The 17,865-nt window shown below is 47.8% G+C and overlaps 1 protein-coding gene across 1 annotated transcript in view; it reads left to right on the top strand.

Annotated features, from left to right (window-relative positions):
* Positions 1 to 17,865, top strand: part of MDGA2 (MAM domain containing glycosylphosphatidylinositol anchor 2) — a 309,178-nt gene that overhangs the window by 261,069 nt on the left and 30,244 nt on the right. Inside the window, exon 11 of the mRNA XM_042813625.1 lies at positions 9,819 to 9,967. Within this exon, the coding sequence (XP_042669559.1) occupies positions 9,819 to 9,967 (149 nt within the window). The remainder of the gene's footprint in view (positions 1 to 9,818; positions 9,968 to 17,865) is intronic.

Raw genomic sequence — 17,865 nt, 5'->3', positions numbered from 1 at the left:
GCTCCACCTTTTTCTCCTGTTCCACCTTTTCCTCCTGTTTCACCTTTACCTTCTGCTTCACCTTTTTCTTCTGTTCCACCTTTTCCTCCTGTTTCACCTTTTTCTTCTGCTTCACCTTTTTCTCCTGTTTCACCTTTTCCTTCTGCTTCACCTTTTTCTCCTGTTCCACCTTTTTCACCTTTTCCACCTTTTCCACCTGTTCCACCTGTTTCTCCTGTTCCTCTTCCTTTTGCTCTGCCCCCGCTGCCTCCTCCTCGCTGCTGAAGCTGTCCTCTCCACTGCTGCTGTCATCATGCTGGTTCATTTTTTTGGACTGCCACATGTTCCAAAAGAGCAGGAAAAACAGTCCCATATAGAACCAGATCTGCCAGTAATTCAGCAGAGTAAAGAGCAGAGCTGGCATGTCCACCCATCTCTGCTCCACAATCCTTTGCTCTGTCTCGTGCTGCAGTTGTGTCATCTGCTCTCGCAGATTGACCTCCTGCTGCTGCACGCCCTCGAGCATGACCGCATTGTCACTAAGAGCCCTCACCAACAAGGCGAGAATAAGCACGAAAGCCATGATCTGCAAGAGATGGGAGAGAGGGGTTCAGTGGGACTGGGAAGGAGCAGGGCCAGCAGCTGCATGGCCCTGTGCTCGGGGGGAGCAGTGGGTACGAGGGAGCTGGGTGGCAGCAGGGAGCGAGGCCAGGGCTGGCAGGGACGGTTCCAAGCACTGCCTGTGGCACTTCCACAGGGGCCGGCGTTTGCACCACTTCCCTCATCCAGCCCGACCTTCCCCTGCTGCTGCACTCACCAATGGCCCACGTCAAACTGCAGCCGCGCTGCCTGACAGCGGCCCTAAAGCCATCCCGTGCATTGTGATGCTATGCATTCCAGCTGATGTCACAAACGGGCAGCCCGACCCCACCCTTTGGCCCTTCTCCCTCAGCTGCCCTGGGCGGCCACAGCCATGGCTCATGGGGATACCCTGTACAGAGCAGCAGGAGACCCCCAGGCCTTTCTCAAAAAGAAAATCGGGTGACACGTTGCATGGATGCTGTGCTCCTCATGTGACACCCCTGGTTATGTTCCAAATACACAGTCCCTTGAAATTCATTTGGAGTCCTGTGACTTTTCAGGAAACGTAAGAATTTTCAAACTATGCACAAAACTCATCTTAGTGCTGATATGCCACAGAGGGAGCAAAGCTGAAGGTTGGTGACAGTCGTGTCAAGATCTGCGCACCTGACGTCACGCGGCCCTTTGCTGACTGCTCCCTCAGCCTCCGGTGGTCTGAAGGTGCTCTCAGGCAAAGGCTGGCTGGCTCAAGCCAGGCTGCTAGAAGGGCTCTGACAATGAATATTAGGATGCCCCTGTGTGCAGCGGCCTCTGCAGCTGCACGGGCTCTGGCTCCTTTGGGTGAGGTGTTGCTGTAGAGAAAATATGTAGGAGCAAGTGCCGCTGCCCACTGAGCAGCGTCTGCTCCATGTTACAGAATCACACGTGCACGAAGCAGGAGTATTTCTCGAAGGCTAACAGAGAAAGGCTGGGCTGGGAGCCTGTGAGCGCTGAACCAAGGCAGCCCCGTAGGCATCGAGTGCTCTGGCAGCTAAGGAGATGGCCCTGTAGGATGGGAGCATGATCATAGAGTCATAGAATCACAGGGTTGGAAACGACCTACCAGATCATCTAGTCCAACCATCTCCTCATCACCACTGCCACCACCAGCACTAAACCATATGACGCAGCACGTCATCCAGACGCCTCTTGAACACTGCCAGGGACGGCGACTCCACCACCTCTCTGGGCAGCCATTCCAGAGCCTGACCACTCTCTGAGATAAATAGTTCTTCCTTATGTCTAATCTAAACCTCCTCTGATACAACTTGCGGCCATTATCCCGTGTCCTGCTCGTTGCCTGGGAGAAGAGGCAAACCCCTCAGCCCTGGAACGTGTGCAGTGAGGGGAATGGAGCTGGGTGGGTCAGCGTGGAGAAGAGGAGGCTTGGGGTGCTGTGGGCGCCCATCCCTGGAGATCCCTTGATTGCCGAGAATCGCTGCTTCAGAGCTGCTCCATCTTGAAGCGCAGCGACTGACCACGAGGTACAGGGGGTTTTGGTCGGTTCCCTCGCTCAGGGATCCCCAAGAGAACAGAGCAGCCAGGCAGCTCTAGGCCGGGCAGCTGTTGGCTGGGCAGCTGTCTCGAGAGCGGCTGACGCGGTGGGGGTGTTGCAAGTGCAACGGCTCTGCACCCCCGCACCCCGCCACCCCCCCACCCCCTTGCCTAGAAATAGCCTCAGGGAGGGCTGCAACCTTTCGCTGCCCAATACAGATGGTGTGATTTATCGAGGAGAAACAGTAAGCCACTCCTACACGGGACTCCCCCTCAAGGACGGCTGTTATTGCCCTCGGGTGAGTGAGAAGTACGGGGGCTCCTGTTAACGAGCCGGCAACGGGGCGAGGGCAGAGCCAGCACTGCCGGCAGCAGGGTGGAGCTGATGAGGCGCACCTCATTAAGGCTATTTGGTAGCTTTTATGTCTGCTGGTCTGCGATGGCTGCACCCCGGTGGAAGGCTAATGCCACAAAAATTATGGAGGCCCAGACGGCAGTCCCATGCTCACGCAGAAAAATGACTGCAGCCAAGAAGAATGTGGAGGCCCAGACGGAGGTCCTGTGCGTGCCTGAAAGGATAGCCGGTGCAAAGACGAATGTGGAGACTCAGACTGAGGCCCCAACATGAGATGCTAGTACGCAGGTCACTCACTGGCTGTCACGAGTGCCAGAGCCTGGCCTTTGAAGTGCCAGACGATGGTGGTGGTAGTTGTATAAGATGTGACCAACTACAAGACTTACTCAGCCTGGTGGTCGACCTAAAGGAGGAGGTTGAGAGGCTCACGACCTTAAAGGAGTGTGAGAAGGAGATTGACTGGTGGTGCCAGTCCCTATCGGCTCCAAGATCTGGGAGCGTAACTGAGGCACTACATGGAGCATCTCACCCCCCGCAGCCTCGTAAACAGATGAGAGAGGGGAAGCGGCAGGCTGACAGTGTTACAGTGAGCCTCCTGTCCTCTCCTCCACTTTTGAGCAATTTGAGGAAGGGGGAGGAGTGGAAACAGGTAGCGGCTCGACGAAGCAGGCATCCCCCATCCTGACCATCCTTGGCCCCTCAGGTGCCTCTGCGTAATAGGTTTGAGGCCCTGGTGCCTGAGGGAGAGGAGCATGGGGATGTGGAGGGAGGTCAACCCGTGAGGTTGCCTTGGGTACAGCGGTCGACCCCGCGCCTCAAGACTGCTTCCACCCGGAAGGACAGAAAGGTGGTGGTTGTGGGAGACTCCCTGCTGAGAGGAACCAAAGTCCCTATATGTTGCCCTGACCCTGCCTGTAGGGAGGTGTGCTGCCTTCCTGGGGCACAGGTCAGGGACATTTCTAGGAGACTTCCTAGTCTGATTCGCCCTTCCGATTATTACCTGCTATTGATAGTCTTGATAGTCCACGCTGGCAGTGATGAAGTCACTGGGAAAAGTCTCAGGGCTATCAAGAAAGACTTCAGGGGACTGGGGTGGGTAGTTGAGGGAGCGGGTGTGCAGGTGGTGTTTTCCTCCATACCTTCAGTGACAGGGCAGGATGCTGAGTGGTACCAAAAAACCCACGTCATAAATAAATGGCTTAAAAGTTGGTGTAAATGCAGGAATTTTGGTTTTTTTTTTGACCATGGTGCAACTTACTTGGCGCCTGGTATGATGGCAGCAGATGGATGTAGCCTGTCTCTGAGAGGGAGGAGGATCTTAGCTGAGGAACTAGCAGGACTCGTTGACAGGTCTTTAAACTAGGTATGAAGGGGGAAGGGGACAAAGCCAGAACTGCTGGGGTTGAGTGGGTCATTTGAGGGCTCGTACCAAACTTGATATGCGATGACGGTGAGGTACAAAGAGATGGACTGGGGCAGGGGGGTGTTGGGGGTGCTACTGTTCTAGGGAAGCCTAGATCCTCTATAAAGGTGGTAAGACGGAAAGCCCAGCTGAAGTGCCTTTATACCAATGCATGCAGCCTGGGAAACAAGCAGGATGAGTTGGAAACTGTGATGCACTTGGAAAAGTATGACCTTGTTGCCATCACAGAAATGTGGTGGGATGAATCCCATAACTGGAACACCACCGTTGAGGGCTGTCAGCTCTTTAGAAGAGATAGGCTAGGTAGGAAGGGTGGGGGAGTTGCCCTCTATGTCAAAGAATGGATAGACTGTGAGGAGCTCCCTCAGAGAAATGGTCAGGAACAGGTTGAGAGCCTGTGGGTTAGATTAGGGATGGGTCTAACAAAGGTCAACTGGTGATAGGAGTATACTACAGGCCGCCTGATCAAGGGGAGACTGTTGATGAGGCTTTCTTGCTTCAGATGCGGGAGGCTTTGTACTCGCGGGCTCTTGTGCTGATGGGGGACTTCAACCATCCGGATATCTCTTGGAAAGACCACATGGCAAGTTGCAAAAGGCCTAGGAGGCTTCTGGAATGTGTTGACATGACAATAACTTCCTGGTCCAGCTGTTGGACGGACTGACCAGAGGTGAAGCATTGCTGGACCTGCTGCTCACCAATGCGGAGGAAATCATTAATGGTGTTAAGGATGGAGGCAGCCTGGGTTGTAGCAACCATGCCCTGGTCGAGTTCGTTGTTCTCGAGGTATGTGGGTCTGGCAAAAAAGTGGTGTCAGGACCCTGAACTTTGCAGGAGTGAACTTTAAGCTGTTCAATGGACTGCTGGCTGAGATCCCCTGGGATGCTGTCTTATAAAACAAAGACGTTGTGGAGAGCTGGCTATTTTTCAAGGATGCCTTCCTGAGAGCACAAGAACTCTCCATCCCTCTGAAGAAGAAAGCGGGCAGAGGAGGCAGGGAGCCGGTGTGGCTCAGTAAGGACCTGCTGGGCGTGCTGAGGGCGAAGAAAGGTGTATACAGGCTCTGGAAACAAGGCCGTGTCACCTGGGAAGAGTACAGGGATGCTGTCTGGGCTTGCAGAAGTGCGATCAGGAAAGCCAAGGCACGGGCGGAACTGAACTTGGCGAGGGACGTGAAAAACAACAGGAGGAAGTTCTACAGGTACATTGGCCACAAGAAATGTGCCAAAGCGAGTGTGTCTCCTTTGGTAAATGTAAAAGGAGAACTCGCTTCAAGGGACAGTGAGAAGGCTGAGGTACTGAATGAGTTCTTTGCCTCAGTCTTCACTGGTGGACAAGATTCCAGAACTTCTCACGTTCCTGAGCCCTGTATCCCTAAACCTCTAGGTGGGGACCGGGATGACAAATCCCCCCTGCTATGAGGACAGAGCAGGTCCGAGATCGCCTCATGAGACTGAATGTGTGTAAGTCTATGGGGCAGGATGGTATCCCAGGGTTCTGAACGAGCTGGCTGAGGTGGTTGCCAAGCTGCTCTCCATTTTTGAAAAGTCGTGGCTGTCAGGTGAGGTCCCGGATGACTGGAGGAAGGGTCACATCACTCCCATTTACAAGAAAGGGAGCAAGGAGGACCCCGGGAACTACAGGCCAGTGAGTCTCACCTCTGTGCCTGGGAAGATCATGGAACAGATCATCCTGGATGACATGCTCGACCACATGAGGGATGGACGTGTGATCCGTGACAGTCATCATGGCTTCATCAGAGGAGGGTCATGCTTGACCAATCTGGTGGCCTTCTATGATGGAGTGACGGCATTGGTGGATAAGGGAAAGGCAACTGATGTCATTTACCTGGACTTGAGCAAGGCCTCTGACATGGTCCCCCACCTCATCCTCATCTCCAAATTGGAGGGATGTGGATTTGATGGGTGGACCACTCAATGGATAAGAAACTGGTTGAAAGGCTGCAGACAGAGGGTGGTCATCAATGGCTCTATGTCAACGAGTGGCGTCCCCCAGGGGTCTGTCTTGGGACCGGTGCTCTTCAACATCTTTATCAATGACATCGATGTAGGAATCGAGTGCACCCTCAGCAAGTTTGCTGATGACACCCAGCTGAGCGGTGCAGTCGACATGGTTGAAGGAAGGGATGCCATGCAGAGGGACCTCGAGAGGCTAGAAAGGTGGGCCCGGGTGAACCTGATGAGGTTCAACACAGCAAAGTGCAAGGTTTGGCACTTGGGCCGGAGGAATCCCAGGCATCCGTACAGGCTGGAAGGAGCGGTCCTTGAAAGCAGCCCTGTGGAGAAGGACCTGAGGGTCCTGATAGATGAAAAACTTAATATGAGCCAACAGTGTTGTGGCTCAGAGGGCAAATGGTATCCTGAGGTCCATCAAAAGAGGGGTGGCCATCAGGGACAGGGAGGTGATTGTCCCCCTCTACTCTGCTCTTGTGAGGCCCCATCTGGAATACTGCGTCCAAGTGTGGAGCCTGCAGTACAAAAAAGACAGGGAGCTGTTGGAGAGGATCCAGAGGAGGGCCACTAGGATGATCAGGGGACTGGAGCACCTTCCCTATGAGGACAGGCTGAGGGAGCTGGGCTTGTTCAGCCTGGAGAAAAGAAGGCTGTGGGGTGACCTCATTGCAGCCTTTCAATACCTAAAGGGAGCCTACAGTGGGGAGGGGAATCGACTTTTTGAAAGGGTTGATATGTGTAGGACGAGGGGAAATGGTTTTAAGTTGAGGGAGGGCAGATGGAGGTTGGACATCAGGGGAAAATTCTTTACCCAGAGAGTGGTGAGGTGCTGGAACAGCTGCCCAGAGAGGCTGTGGATGCCCCATCCATCCCTGGAGGTGTTCAAGGCCAGGTTGGATGTGGCCCTGGACAGCCTGGTGTAGCATTAAACGTGGAGGTTGATGGCCCTTCACGTGGCAGGGGGGTTGGAGATTCATGATCCTTGAGGTCCCTTCCAACTTCTGTGATTCTGTGGCTGAGACCATGGATGGGCCCTGGGCAGCCTGAGCTTGGTGGGCCCCCACAGCAGGGGTGGGGCTGGGGGAGCTTTATGGTCCCTTCCGACTCAACCATGCTGTGATTCAACAAATTCTGGTGGTTTATTTATCGCAGATTTGTGTGTTGTACCCTTCATCATCTATTTCCATAATGAGGGAGTGTCCTCTCTGGAAATGGAGCAGTGGGATGGTAGCGGGTGTTAGTGACATGCTAGCTCTTCTACAGCCTGGCAGACTGTCCGCGTGTCTCATAGCTCTTGCACCATCAAAGGAAATGTCTGAGTTCAGCCTACTTTAAAACTACCCAGTTTTTATGTATTTCTGAAGTGTGCAAGTTAAGGACTTAATATTGTGTTGTTATCTTCTCAGTATCTTCAGTAGCACCAGAAATCTCTTCTGTTAGGAGGGTTTTAGAATAATGCAACTCTTCATGAGCCCTCATTATTTCTCAAAAGGTGACTGTGTTGTTCAAGTGCCTGTATTGTGACAAGCATCTAATTATGGATCCTTTTTGTAGACCCCCAGAGATGCCATTATGTCCACCTGCAGTAAAAGGGAGAAGATTATCATTTGCATTCAGCATGAGCTTCTTTCCATTGTTTGCACCGCACATAAATAAGGAAAACAAATCGACCGCTGATCCTCTTTCCATTCTTACATTTCATTTCTGAAAGTTTTGCTTTGCTTCTTTTCCTCTGAGTATTGCTTCCTACTTCAGCACTAACCTGTTTTCTCTTACCTAATTCAATGTGTGGCATCACTGGGCAGTATGGCCAACCTAACTTGACTAAACAGGTTTCTCATCCTGTGGAAACAAAAGCAAGGCTGGAGGGGATGGCACGGCCAAAGGTAAAAGCTTACTCACTAACTGCAAGATATTCGCCATCTTTTTCCTTTCTCTTTTTTCCTCTTTTTTTTTTTTTTTTTTTTTTTTTTTTTACTTAGTTCCCCTTTTCTCAAATCTTTCTGATGACTGAAGTTCTCATCTAGGGCTCCCCATCCATCTCGATAAATACCTTGTGCATTTTGGCACACACTCCTGATATTGGAGTTAAAGGATGAGAGTGGTGATTGCCTACCCCTCTGCTAGGTCAACATGAGCAGGCAAATCCCAACTTCCCATCAGCCCACCATGGGTCTTTCATTGCATTTCGTGGTTACTTCCACTGGCAAAGGACAGAGGTATGAACTTTGTGGAAGGACTTCACTCTACGTGTTGTATCTAATGCTCCATCTCTTTTAGACCTTCATGGGAAGATAACATCAGCAAATGTTTTGGTTTCTCCTGTTTGGTTTTTGCATAATTCAGGTGACAGTATGCAGCATTTTGCACCGCAGTGCCTGATTTGTGTTTGCCACATTCTGCACCCAGCAGTGTCATTCTCAAAGTACAGAAATTTCACAGAAAGCAGAGAGATGGGTGCAGGGCAAGGATGGACCTGTGCCATGACTGACAGTCATTGTTGGCCTCTTGTTTTTTCCTATTGCATCTGTCAGAAACTTGTGGTTAGCCATGCTTGCTACAAATCCAGCTGTTAAAATGTGTTTCAAGTCAATCCAGATATTTTTATTATTATTTTTTTTTTTAAACTGTGACAAAGTGAAGGAACACTGTGGTGTTGGTATGGTGAGCTAACGAAAGATCAATGAAAAGTGACTTAAAAATAGAAAGCCAATATGTGTCTTTTTGGCTTATATGTGCTCATTCATTTCTGAAACACGTAGTTCCTAAGGACAAATCCACAGAGATTTTGGAGGTATGCTGGAATTGTTTTCTAAGGCAGCACTGTTCCCCCAAGGATACTGGGGCAGCTCTGGTTGCAGGTGACCCATCTGTATCACATCTTCTGGTAGTCTTTCAGGAACTCAACTTCTGAGCCTGCACGGCAGGGCTGGGGTACACAGGATGCTCTAGGATGGTGCACAAAGATGATACGTATTTTGTATATTTGAGAGCTCCTCTGTCACATCTGCCCCTCTCTTTAGAGGCTCAGCTACCCCACTACATGCCTATGGATGAGCAACCATGTTGGGCACTTGGTGTCATTTTTGCCATTACACACAAATCACTCTTGGTGGGACACTTCTGAGGCCACAAAGGTAATTTACCTTCGTGTAATTTACCCTGTAACAAAGTGTCACTGGTCTTCACGGGTTTAAATTAAAGGAAACTCAAATCTAATGATTTAAGTAATGTTTTGTCATGTTTGGGACCATCACACTTACGTTTTTCACATTTAGGAAGAAAGTAGGGTGTAACACCATTCTGGTGAATAGCTCATGGCCCCGGATGCACTGAAATGGCATTTCTCCTCTGTATCTCCTGTGCAAGATTGGTGTGTTCAGCTAAATACCATACACAGTGCTGTAAATCTACACATCTGCAGTCCTACAAAAGACAGCTTCTGTGCACTTTTGCTTGGGAAACAGGAAAGGAGAAGATGCAGTGAAGGCAGCAGTCACTGGAAATATCCGTTGTGTGTACAGATGTCATTCTGTATTATTTGTGCCAGGTACAGCAGCTGTTGCTGAGCCTTTCCCTGCTCAGTGCAGTGCAGCTTGTTTTGATATCTCTATTCGAGTCAGCTGGGCCGTGAGGAATGAGCGCCGAGATCCGTTGCATTGCTCCAGTTTGGCCCTGTCAGGAGCTCAGGGAATTTTTCCCCTTCCCTGCCCACACCTGGGCCCAGGATGGCTTTGAGCAGTGAGTCAGCAACAAACTGTTGCCTTGAATCCCTTGAAAAAGGATAGAGGCAGTTAATCCTAAAATGTGCCTCTGGAAGAAGACGCAGAGAAGATGCATAACAGAATGGCAGTGAGCTGGGGGTGGTCGCAGGCTGGGTAGAATCATAGAATCAGCAAAGCTTGGCTCCACAACCGCCTCTCTGACCATCCTGCTGTCCTTGTTTTCCCTTTTTTGTTGCTGTCTCCTGCAGGCAAGGCCTACGCCCCGGAGTTCTACTATGACACTTACAACCCGCTGTGGCAGAACCGGCCCCGCGTGTACTCCTACAGCCTGCAGTGGACCCAGATGAACCCCAACGCCGTGGACCGCATCCTCGCCTACCGCCTGGGGATTAGGCAGGTGAGGGGAGAAGCTCCTTCATGCAGGAGCTGCCTGTTGGTTTGCTGACCTCTGCCAGGGCTGCCAGGCCTTATTTGTTCTTTTTTATTTGTGTTATTTTACTTTATTTCGCTCTGTGTTGTTTGTTTTCCTCCCTCTTTCCTTGTTCTGTGAATTGGAGTGGTCTTTCCAAATTCCAGAAGGTTTGCTGTCATCTTGCAGGTGTGGTCCTCTGCTGTGTGCAGATCCTGGAAGCTAATTTGCACATTTCCAGTGTGAAACAGAGATTAAAAGAGCTGCTCCTCAGAAGGTTTGCAGAGGCTGCAGCTCGAAACACATTAGAAAGACTACATAAAAGAAGTTTTCAATGAAATTAAACTCTTTATGTATCTATATATCTTTTATATGATCTTCTGTGTAAATAGGTAACTATAGGAGCAGTTGTAGCTTTCCTTCAGAAACATTTAGTTACCCTTGAGAATAGAGCCATCTTTCCTAACTGCACTGAAGTTGAGCTTGTATGGGTCTTTGGAGATTCACCAAGAACTTATCAATGGGGCTTGGCTCTCTTGCAGAGGAATTGATAGCCATCACCATTCATTCACCCCTTTGCAATTTTAAAAATATCATCTGTCTTCTTTTGATGTGATCATTACAAAGCCTGAGTTTTAAAAGCCAATTAGAGAACCAATTTGTGCATTGCTTAAATTGATTAAATGAGAACACCTCTCTTTACTCCACTTCATGGGGTAAAATTAATGTTAGTTTGCTTTTGAACTCTCCACCAGCTAAATCAATACCAAAAAAATCACAAGTATGTCTTCTGAAGGCAGAAAATGTTTATGCCACACCATTTGCCTGTGGTTCTGTTCAGAATATGTCCCTGCCAAATGTTACAGATGTGCAAAGACTGATATTGCCAGCTTGATTTTTGGCAATTCTGGGCATTCTCGAGGGAAAAATGCCTGGTTTGGAAATGATGCTTCTTGGTGTGAGCTCCTCCTTGGCTACCATGGTCACCTCTGGGTCATATTGGACTTACTGGCTGCCAACTTTGGGCCCTGAACTCCTGCTCCGAGCCTGGACCTGCTGCCATGAAATTAAGATGTTCCACTGCCAACATGGGAGAATATACCTGATGCTGTTTGGGGCTTGTTTTTCACTCTGCTGTTGAGCTGGCCTTCCTTAAATTGTATCTGAATTGATGGCACAAGGAGGTGTTTGGTTATTCAATGGCTGAAATAAGAGTCTGTGCAGGGAGGCTAAAAATCAGGGTTCAAGACCAGTTCCTGAAGGCACAGAGTGCAGAGTGGAGGGCAGGAGGTATTTTGTTGTCTCAGTGAAAATCAGTGACTTTTAATAAATGTTTGTGTCATTTGCAACCAATCACTTCTGTTCCTCCTGGTACCCAAGAGGAATTACTAAATTTAAAAAAAGGATTTGCTGAAGCAAAATAATATGTAATGAAATTAGTGGCATTAGGTGTTTCTGCTGCTTTTTTTTTTTCCCCCCATTCCATTTTAACTTACTTTTAATTATCAATTTTGTGTGCTTAAAATTAGTAGTGACTTTACTGTAATTACCTCAAGAACCTTTCCATCGGGTCAATCAAAACAAGTTTTATTCCTCTGTCTGAAGTCACATTTAAAATGAGAGTGATTTAGAATCTAGCAAGCCACCCGGACACACTCACCCATCACTGCAGTAATTCCCCTGAAACATGGGCAATAATTAACATCCTTCCTTCCCTTTGCACTCTCTATTACTCGTTGCTAGCACACTGCCCTCTGAAATGATGGTGTTTGGATCGTTTACTTAGCAATGTTTTTTTTATAATATGTTGCAAAACACTGCTAGGTGGATTGGGTCAGTGTTCTGGTGGCTGGTTGTGGTTAGAAGTACAGCATTATCTTTGATTGGTAAACTGGTTTTGCATTCAGACTGCTGAGACCTGAGCTCCAGTACCTGTTCCTCTTTACCCAGCCTGTATATTGCTGCTTAGCTGAAGGAAGAATAAAAGGCAGTAAGTTGGGAATACATGTGGGATTTTGTACTCGGACTGAATGCACGTTACATTACAGAGCTGTACAGCTACCTGGTCACTGGCCACAGGTGCGTGAGGACTGTCTGGCCTATGAAAGTTCTTTGCTGTGAGAGGTATTATTGGTAATAGGTGAACGGTTGGACTGGATGAGCTTTTAGGTCTTTTCCAACCTTGGTGATTCTATGATTCTGTGAGAGTGGTGAGGTGCTGGAACAGCTGCCCAGAGAGGCTGTGATGCCCCGTCCATCCCTGGAACACCAGCACCAAGGGGCCACTGTCTCAGCGCTGTGTCACCTGGAAATGAAGACAGGGGCTGTGCTTCTTAAGCAGTGGTGCTAAGCACAGAATGAAGGCAAAAGGGTGCTGTTACGGGAAGAGACAATCACAGGAGAGAGAAGGCTCATTTTTCTGCCTACAGAGTGAAAATAGGAACAGATGAATGGAAAGAACGTATATACTAAAGCAACATACTTAGAATGAAAGCCACTTAGGAGGAATGTATGTATGTTAGCACACTCTGGGCTCCACCTGACGGGTAATCAATTTGCAGACGTTCACTCTATCAAGATCGTGGTGCTGTCTTCACACAAGTCAGCCTACTGCAAAGAAAAAGGTGTTTTGAAGCATGGTGTTTCCTTTTGTTATGCTACAGAAAATTTAAGGTACCTGTACATCAGTATGTATATAAAAATGTGATTCAGAGCTGTTCCAATGTATGTACTCAAATCTGTGGCAATTAATTTTAGGGGAGGAAGTGGGAGAGCTGAAAAGGCGAATTGAAATTGTTGTTTTCATGAAATACTTGAAACATTCTTCTCCAGAAGAAATGAGGAAATAAGCTGTCCTGAAGTTTTCTTCGCAGCCCTTGTTTCCTTTAGGAAGTCCAAGCAAGGCATTTTTATATTTTATCTTTTATATTTTATATTTTAATATTATATTTGGTATATTTAATATATTTTTATATTATATTAATATGTTATCTTTTGGCTTAATCTTAATGAAATGAGGCACAGGATACTGTCCTGCCCATCTGTCTGCCTGTCCTGCAGGCACTTCCAGTAGGGTCTGAGTACAGCTCTTCGTGTTGGGTCACATCAGTGGGGAACAGAGGTGTAGCAAACGAGGAGGTGCAATTATGGAAAATATTGAAAGGCATTACATTAATTAAAAACAAAGGAAAAAAAAAGCCTTGTACAAGGGGCAGATTGCATGAATCCTCTGACTTTGTAGGAAGCTTAGTGGATGCCTTGTGTTCTTGGCCAACCTCTCATCGTTCTCTTCAGGACGACTCAAGCATACCCATACTGTCCCCCCTGTAATTACAACCTGACAAAGCCAGAGGTCTCCATGGCCAAGTCTCCTTCCTGACCTTGGCCAGACAGTTCCTAAAATACAAATCCTGCATGGGAAGGAGGAGGAGATCACCATGCTCCTGTGTTTGAAGGGGTGACAGTAACACAGTCAGTGGCACATTGGCCAGAGCATGGCTGTTGCACTCCATTCTCACTTGCTCTTTCTCAGCAGAATCATCTGCAATATGAATTGATTACTGCTGAGAATGCGGCGTATCAGTCCAACTTTAGGAAGGATGCAGAAGAGAATGGAGTGAATTGAAGAGCAATTTAGCGAGAGAAATTACTCAAGCTAAAAAGGAATTTATTTTTGTAGATAACTCAGTTTGTTTTCAACTACATTTAAACGCTTGTGGTAGGGCTGAGGCTCCCTTTGCTGCTGTGCTCCTGCACACAGCCCAGCACAGCTCTGAGCAGTGCGGAAGGAACTCGGGGGGTTGAGTGGCATGGAAGTTGTTGACTAAGGTGTGGGCCTTTCAAAGCCTCTGTCTGTAAATGGCACCAATGGTTTTCTTGTTAGTTTTGACTTCATATAATGAAAATATTAATATTGAAAATATCAGAGGATTTCAGACAGCCTCAAAGACACTGACCTCGCACTCCCTGGACGGTATGTGCCAGTGCATCACCGCTCCTTTGGAGAAGAAATGTTTCCCAATATCCAACTTGAACATCCCCTGGCACAACTTGGGCCATTACCTTTTATCCTGGGAGCAGAGGCCGACCTCCACCTCACCACCACCTCCTGTCAGGGAGCTGTAGAGAGCAATGAGGTCTCCCCTGAGCCTCCTCATCTCCACATTGACCCACCCCTGTTCCCTCAGCCACTCATTAGGTGTTCTAGTCTTTCTCTCCCACATCTAAGACCATTTCCAAGGACAGAGAAGCTGCATTCTTCCTGTGTCCATAGGACACATCTCAACAGTCCACGTTTCATCAAATAGACTTCATGCCATGAACTTACTGGCAGCTTTTCTGCGAGATGAGTTTAGGAAGCAAACACAGATAAGGGACAGGAATACACCCTGCTTGTAGAGCTTGCTCTGAGAAAGGTGTTTTCACCTCTGCATATTTAGGGCAGCATTGCAATTTACTCTTAGAGGTGCTTCCCCAGATCTGCATCAGCAGCCTGAGACCTGGATGTCCCATGTCACCACCAGCAGACTCGGACCTCACACTGGGCTTTCCTGCACCATGTTCCCTATTCTGCCCTCCTGCTTCTACCTCACAATGAAAAAAAGCACACTTACTGCTTTTTTTCCAGTTGGCCAAGTGCTGAATATTTAAATCATAGAATCATAAAATCACGGAATCCTAGAATGGCCTGGGTTGCAAAGGAGCACAGTGCTCATCCAGTTCCAACCCCCTGCTGTGTGCAGGTCACCAACCAGCAGCCCAGGCTGCCCAGAGCCACATCCAGCCTGGCCTTGAATGCCTGCAGGGATGGGGCATCCACAGCCTCCTTGGGCAACCTGTGCCAGTGCCTCACCACCCTCTGGCTGAAAAACTTCCTCCTCATATCCAACCTAAACCTCCCCTGTCTCACTTTAAAACCATTCCCCTTGTCCTATCACCATCCACCCTCACAAACAGCCGTTCCCCTCCTGTTTATCCGCTCCCTTCAAGTACTGGGAGGCCACAATGAGGTCTCCCTGGAGCCTTCTCTTCTCCAAGCTGAACAATCCAAGTTCCCTCAACCTCTGATCCCTCTGACAATCTTAGTGGTCCTCCTTTGGACTCATTCCAAGAGCTCTATGTCTTTCTTTGTGTTGGAGTTGCCAGGCCTGGACTCCAGATGGGGCTTCACAAGGTTTCTGGTCTTTGCTAACAAATGGAAGTGCTCTTGCATGGCCAAGAAAGCTGAGTGTCCTTCAACATTTCCTTCTGCACTGCAATGAGCAATTCTGGTGATGTGAGAAGAATGTCTGTCTGCTGATAGGCTGACAGGCTGCAAAGGGCAATCAGGTTGCATATATGACCACACATAAAGACAGCATATTGCAGTTAAAACCTGTTTCAGGTCTGTCTATATTTTCCCCAGCACTGTTAATGAGCACATTTAAAAAATGAGCACCACAGAGCTCAAAATGAGATTAATTGCCTGTTTCCCAGTCATCAAAACTGAGACTTCACCCCATCAGGTGCTTCTGGTACAGAAGTGGCCCTAGCACCAAACTCAAACCCATTGGCTGTGATATATTGCTTCTAATTGCTTGCTAATGGACTGCCCAGGGAGGTGGTGGAGTCACCGAGCCTGGGGGTGTTCAAGGAAAGGCTGGATGTTGTGTTGAGGGACATGGTTTAGTGGGAGCTATTGGGAATAGGTGAACGGTTGGACTGGATGAGCTTTTAGGTCTTTTCCAACCTTGGTGATTCTATGATTCTATGATTCTCTTGGTACAACCAAGGCCGGGAAGGATTTCTTTATTTATAAAAGCCCTGTGTAAATTTCATTTGCAATTTGGAGAAAAGAGATGTTAAAAGACATTTCTGAAAAACGGTGATTAAATGGGCAATTCTTTAGACTGTGCTTGCCCCTAGATGAGTAGTGAAATCACTGCATGTTAGCTGTGTTTATACCAAGTGCATGCTCCAAGAATGTGCATTACAGAAATTAAAGCTGCTGGGATGAGCAATCACTCCCTGAAGACAACTGCTTCTTCCCTTCTTATGCTGCTGGAGAGTCCTGTTTTCGTCTGAAACATACGTATGTTTAAATTGAATACAAGCTGTATTGCCATTCCATAAGCAAATCAGCGCCCTACTGCAGTGCATCTGTGTTTTGGAGCTGATTTAAAACATCAAAGTTCCATTTTGTGAACTTCATTAAAAATCTAAAGACTATTTCCTTTCCTCTCATGCAGTGATTGTCTTAAGTATTTAAGAGATGCTTTGTTGAAACACTCACATCAGACAGTTGAGCTGTTATTTTTTGGCAAAAAAAAAAAAAAAACAAACTTGCTTAAAAACTCAAGCAATATCAGCACATTCACTTTCCTCAGAAATGCACGTTGGCAGCATGCACTTATCTCCTTGCATTATTACTCCTTGATCTATTTGTGCAGAGGCTCACGTAGGTTGCTTAAAATGCAGTCTTGGTTTTCCAATTCATTTACCCAGACAACAAAGCTCGTTCTCTGCGTTCACTACACAGCAAAGCTCCAGCACAGGTTGAGTTTCTCGTCCCAGTTGCAGCTTCTTTCATTGATTTGTTACTGTGTAGTTGTTTTCACTCAAAGAAAAGGAAAAAAAAAAAAAAGTTCATAAATACCTTTTGGAAATCACAAGAAATGAATTAGTTCAGTAGTGACAGGAGCTCCCTGCATGCTGTTCCAGGTCCGCTCACGGCAGGTTGTAGCATTGAGTGAGCTCAGCTCAGGCTCTGCACTGACAGAGGCACTTTTTCTTTTGGGATACTTTCCTGATCATGGGAGTGTCGTTGTTGTGATGAAGGTGTAAAGTGTTTAATATAAACTTAGGTTGATGCCACTTTGATAACTGTACCTCTTGTTGCCCTGATGAAAACAGTGGGTTATCTCCTGCAGATGAAGCTCCTGTTTGACATGCAGAGCCACGTCTGTGTTTAACAAACATGCAGACCCACAGCAGTGCTTTGCATGTAACTCACAGCGCTGTTTTGCATGCAGATCCACATCAATGCTTTGCATGATGATCCGCATCAGTGCTCTGCATGCACACCCAAAGCAGTGCTGCTGGCAGTTGCACTTCTGGCAGTGCCCAGCTCACTGTGCCCTAAACATTGCTGAGTGGGCAGCAGCTTTCTAGCATATGAACCTCAGGTTTGCTATGTCGTTGAAATACCATCCTTAAACCATCCTTACCAAGGTTTAATAATGAACCCACCTTTTGTGAATGCATAATGAAATAGAGATTAAAAATTGAAAGCTTTGTTTAGGAGATGTCTGGCAGTAGTGAAGGAGCAGGGAAGCCTGTGCAACTGGGGCAAGGAACGGGGCAGCTCTTCTTTAATCCTGAAGAGCTGTGTGAATTCATCTGGGACTTACCAGTTCTGAAGTCTTAACATGGATTCTACTGATTTACATCACATTTTAGTCTTTAAGATATATTTGAATGCAGTCATGAATGCATCACATTCAGGGTTATGACTGATCTGAGCCCAAACAGTAGAGAAGTCCACGTTGTGACCTTTCGCTGAGAGCAAAATGATGCAGCCTGCTCCCAATCTACAGGTGCTTCAGCTCTTTTCATTAAACTGTGAAATTCTACCTTTACTCAGAAGGCATGGAGGATAGATCCTGTACATGAGAGAGATGCAGTGCATTTACTGGCATCCCCAGGAGAGTCCTTAATGTGTGCAGTCATGTAACGCTGCCATTCTGAAACAGTAGGGAAAAAAATAGCCCAGGCAAACAGTTGGTATTAATTTCTCTTCATCGAATAGGGATGGGATGGGGTGGGATGGGATGGGATGGGGTGGGATGGGATGGGATGTGGTGGAATGGAATGGAATGGAATGGAATGGAATGGAGTGGAGTGGAGTG

This window comes from Centrocercus urophasianus, unplaced genomic scaffold (assembly GCF_019232065.1).
Source record: "Centrocercus urophasianus isolate 14NV4802_14NV808 unplaced genomic scaffold, USGS_Curo_1.0 seq_14, whole genome shotgun sequence".
In the NCBI taxonomy this organism is placed as follows: domain Eukaryota; kingdom Metazoa; phylum Chordata; class Aves; order Galliformes; family Phasianidae; genus Centrocercus; species Centrocercus urophasianus.
This window is presented reverse-complemented; position numbering and strand designations above follow the sequence as displayed.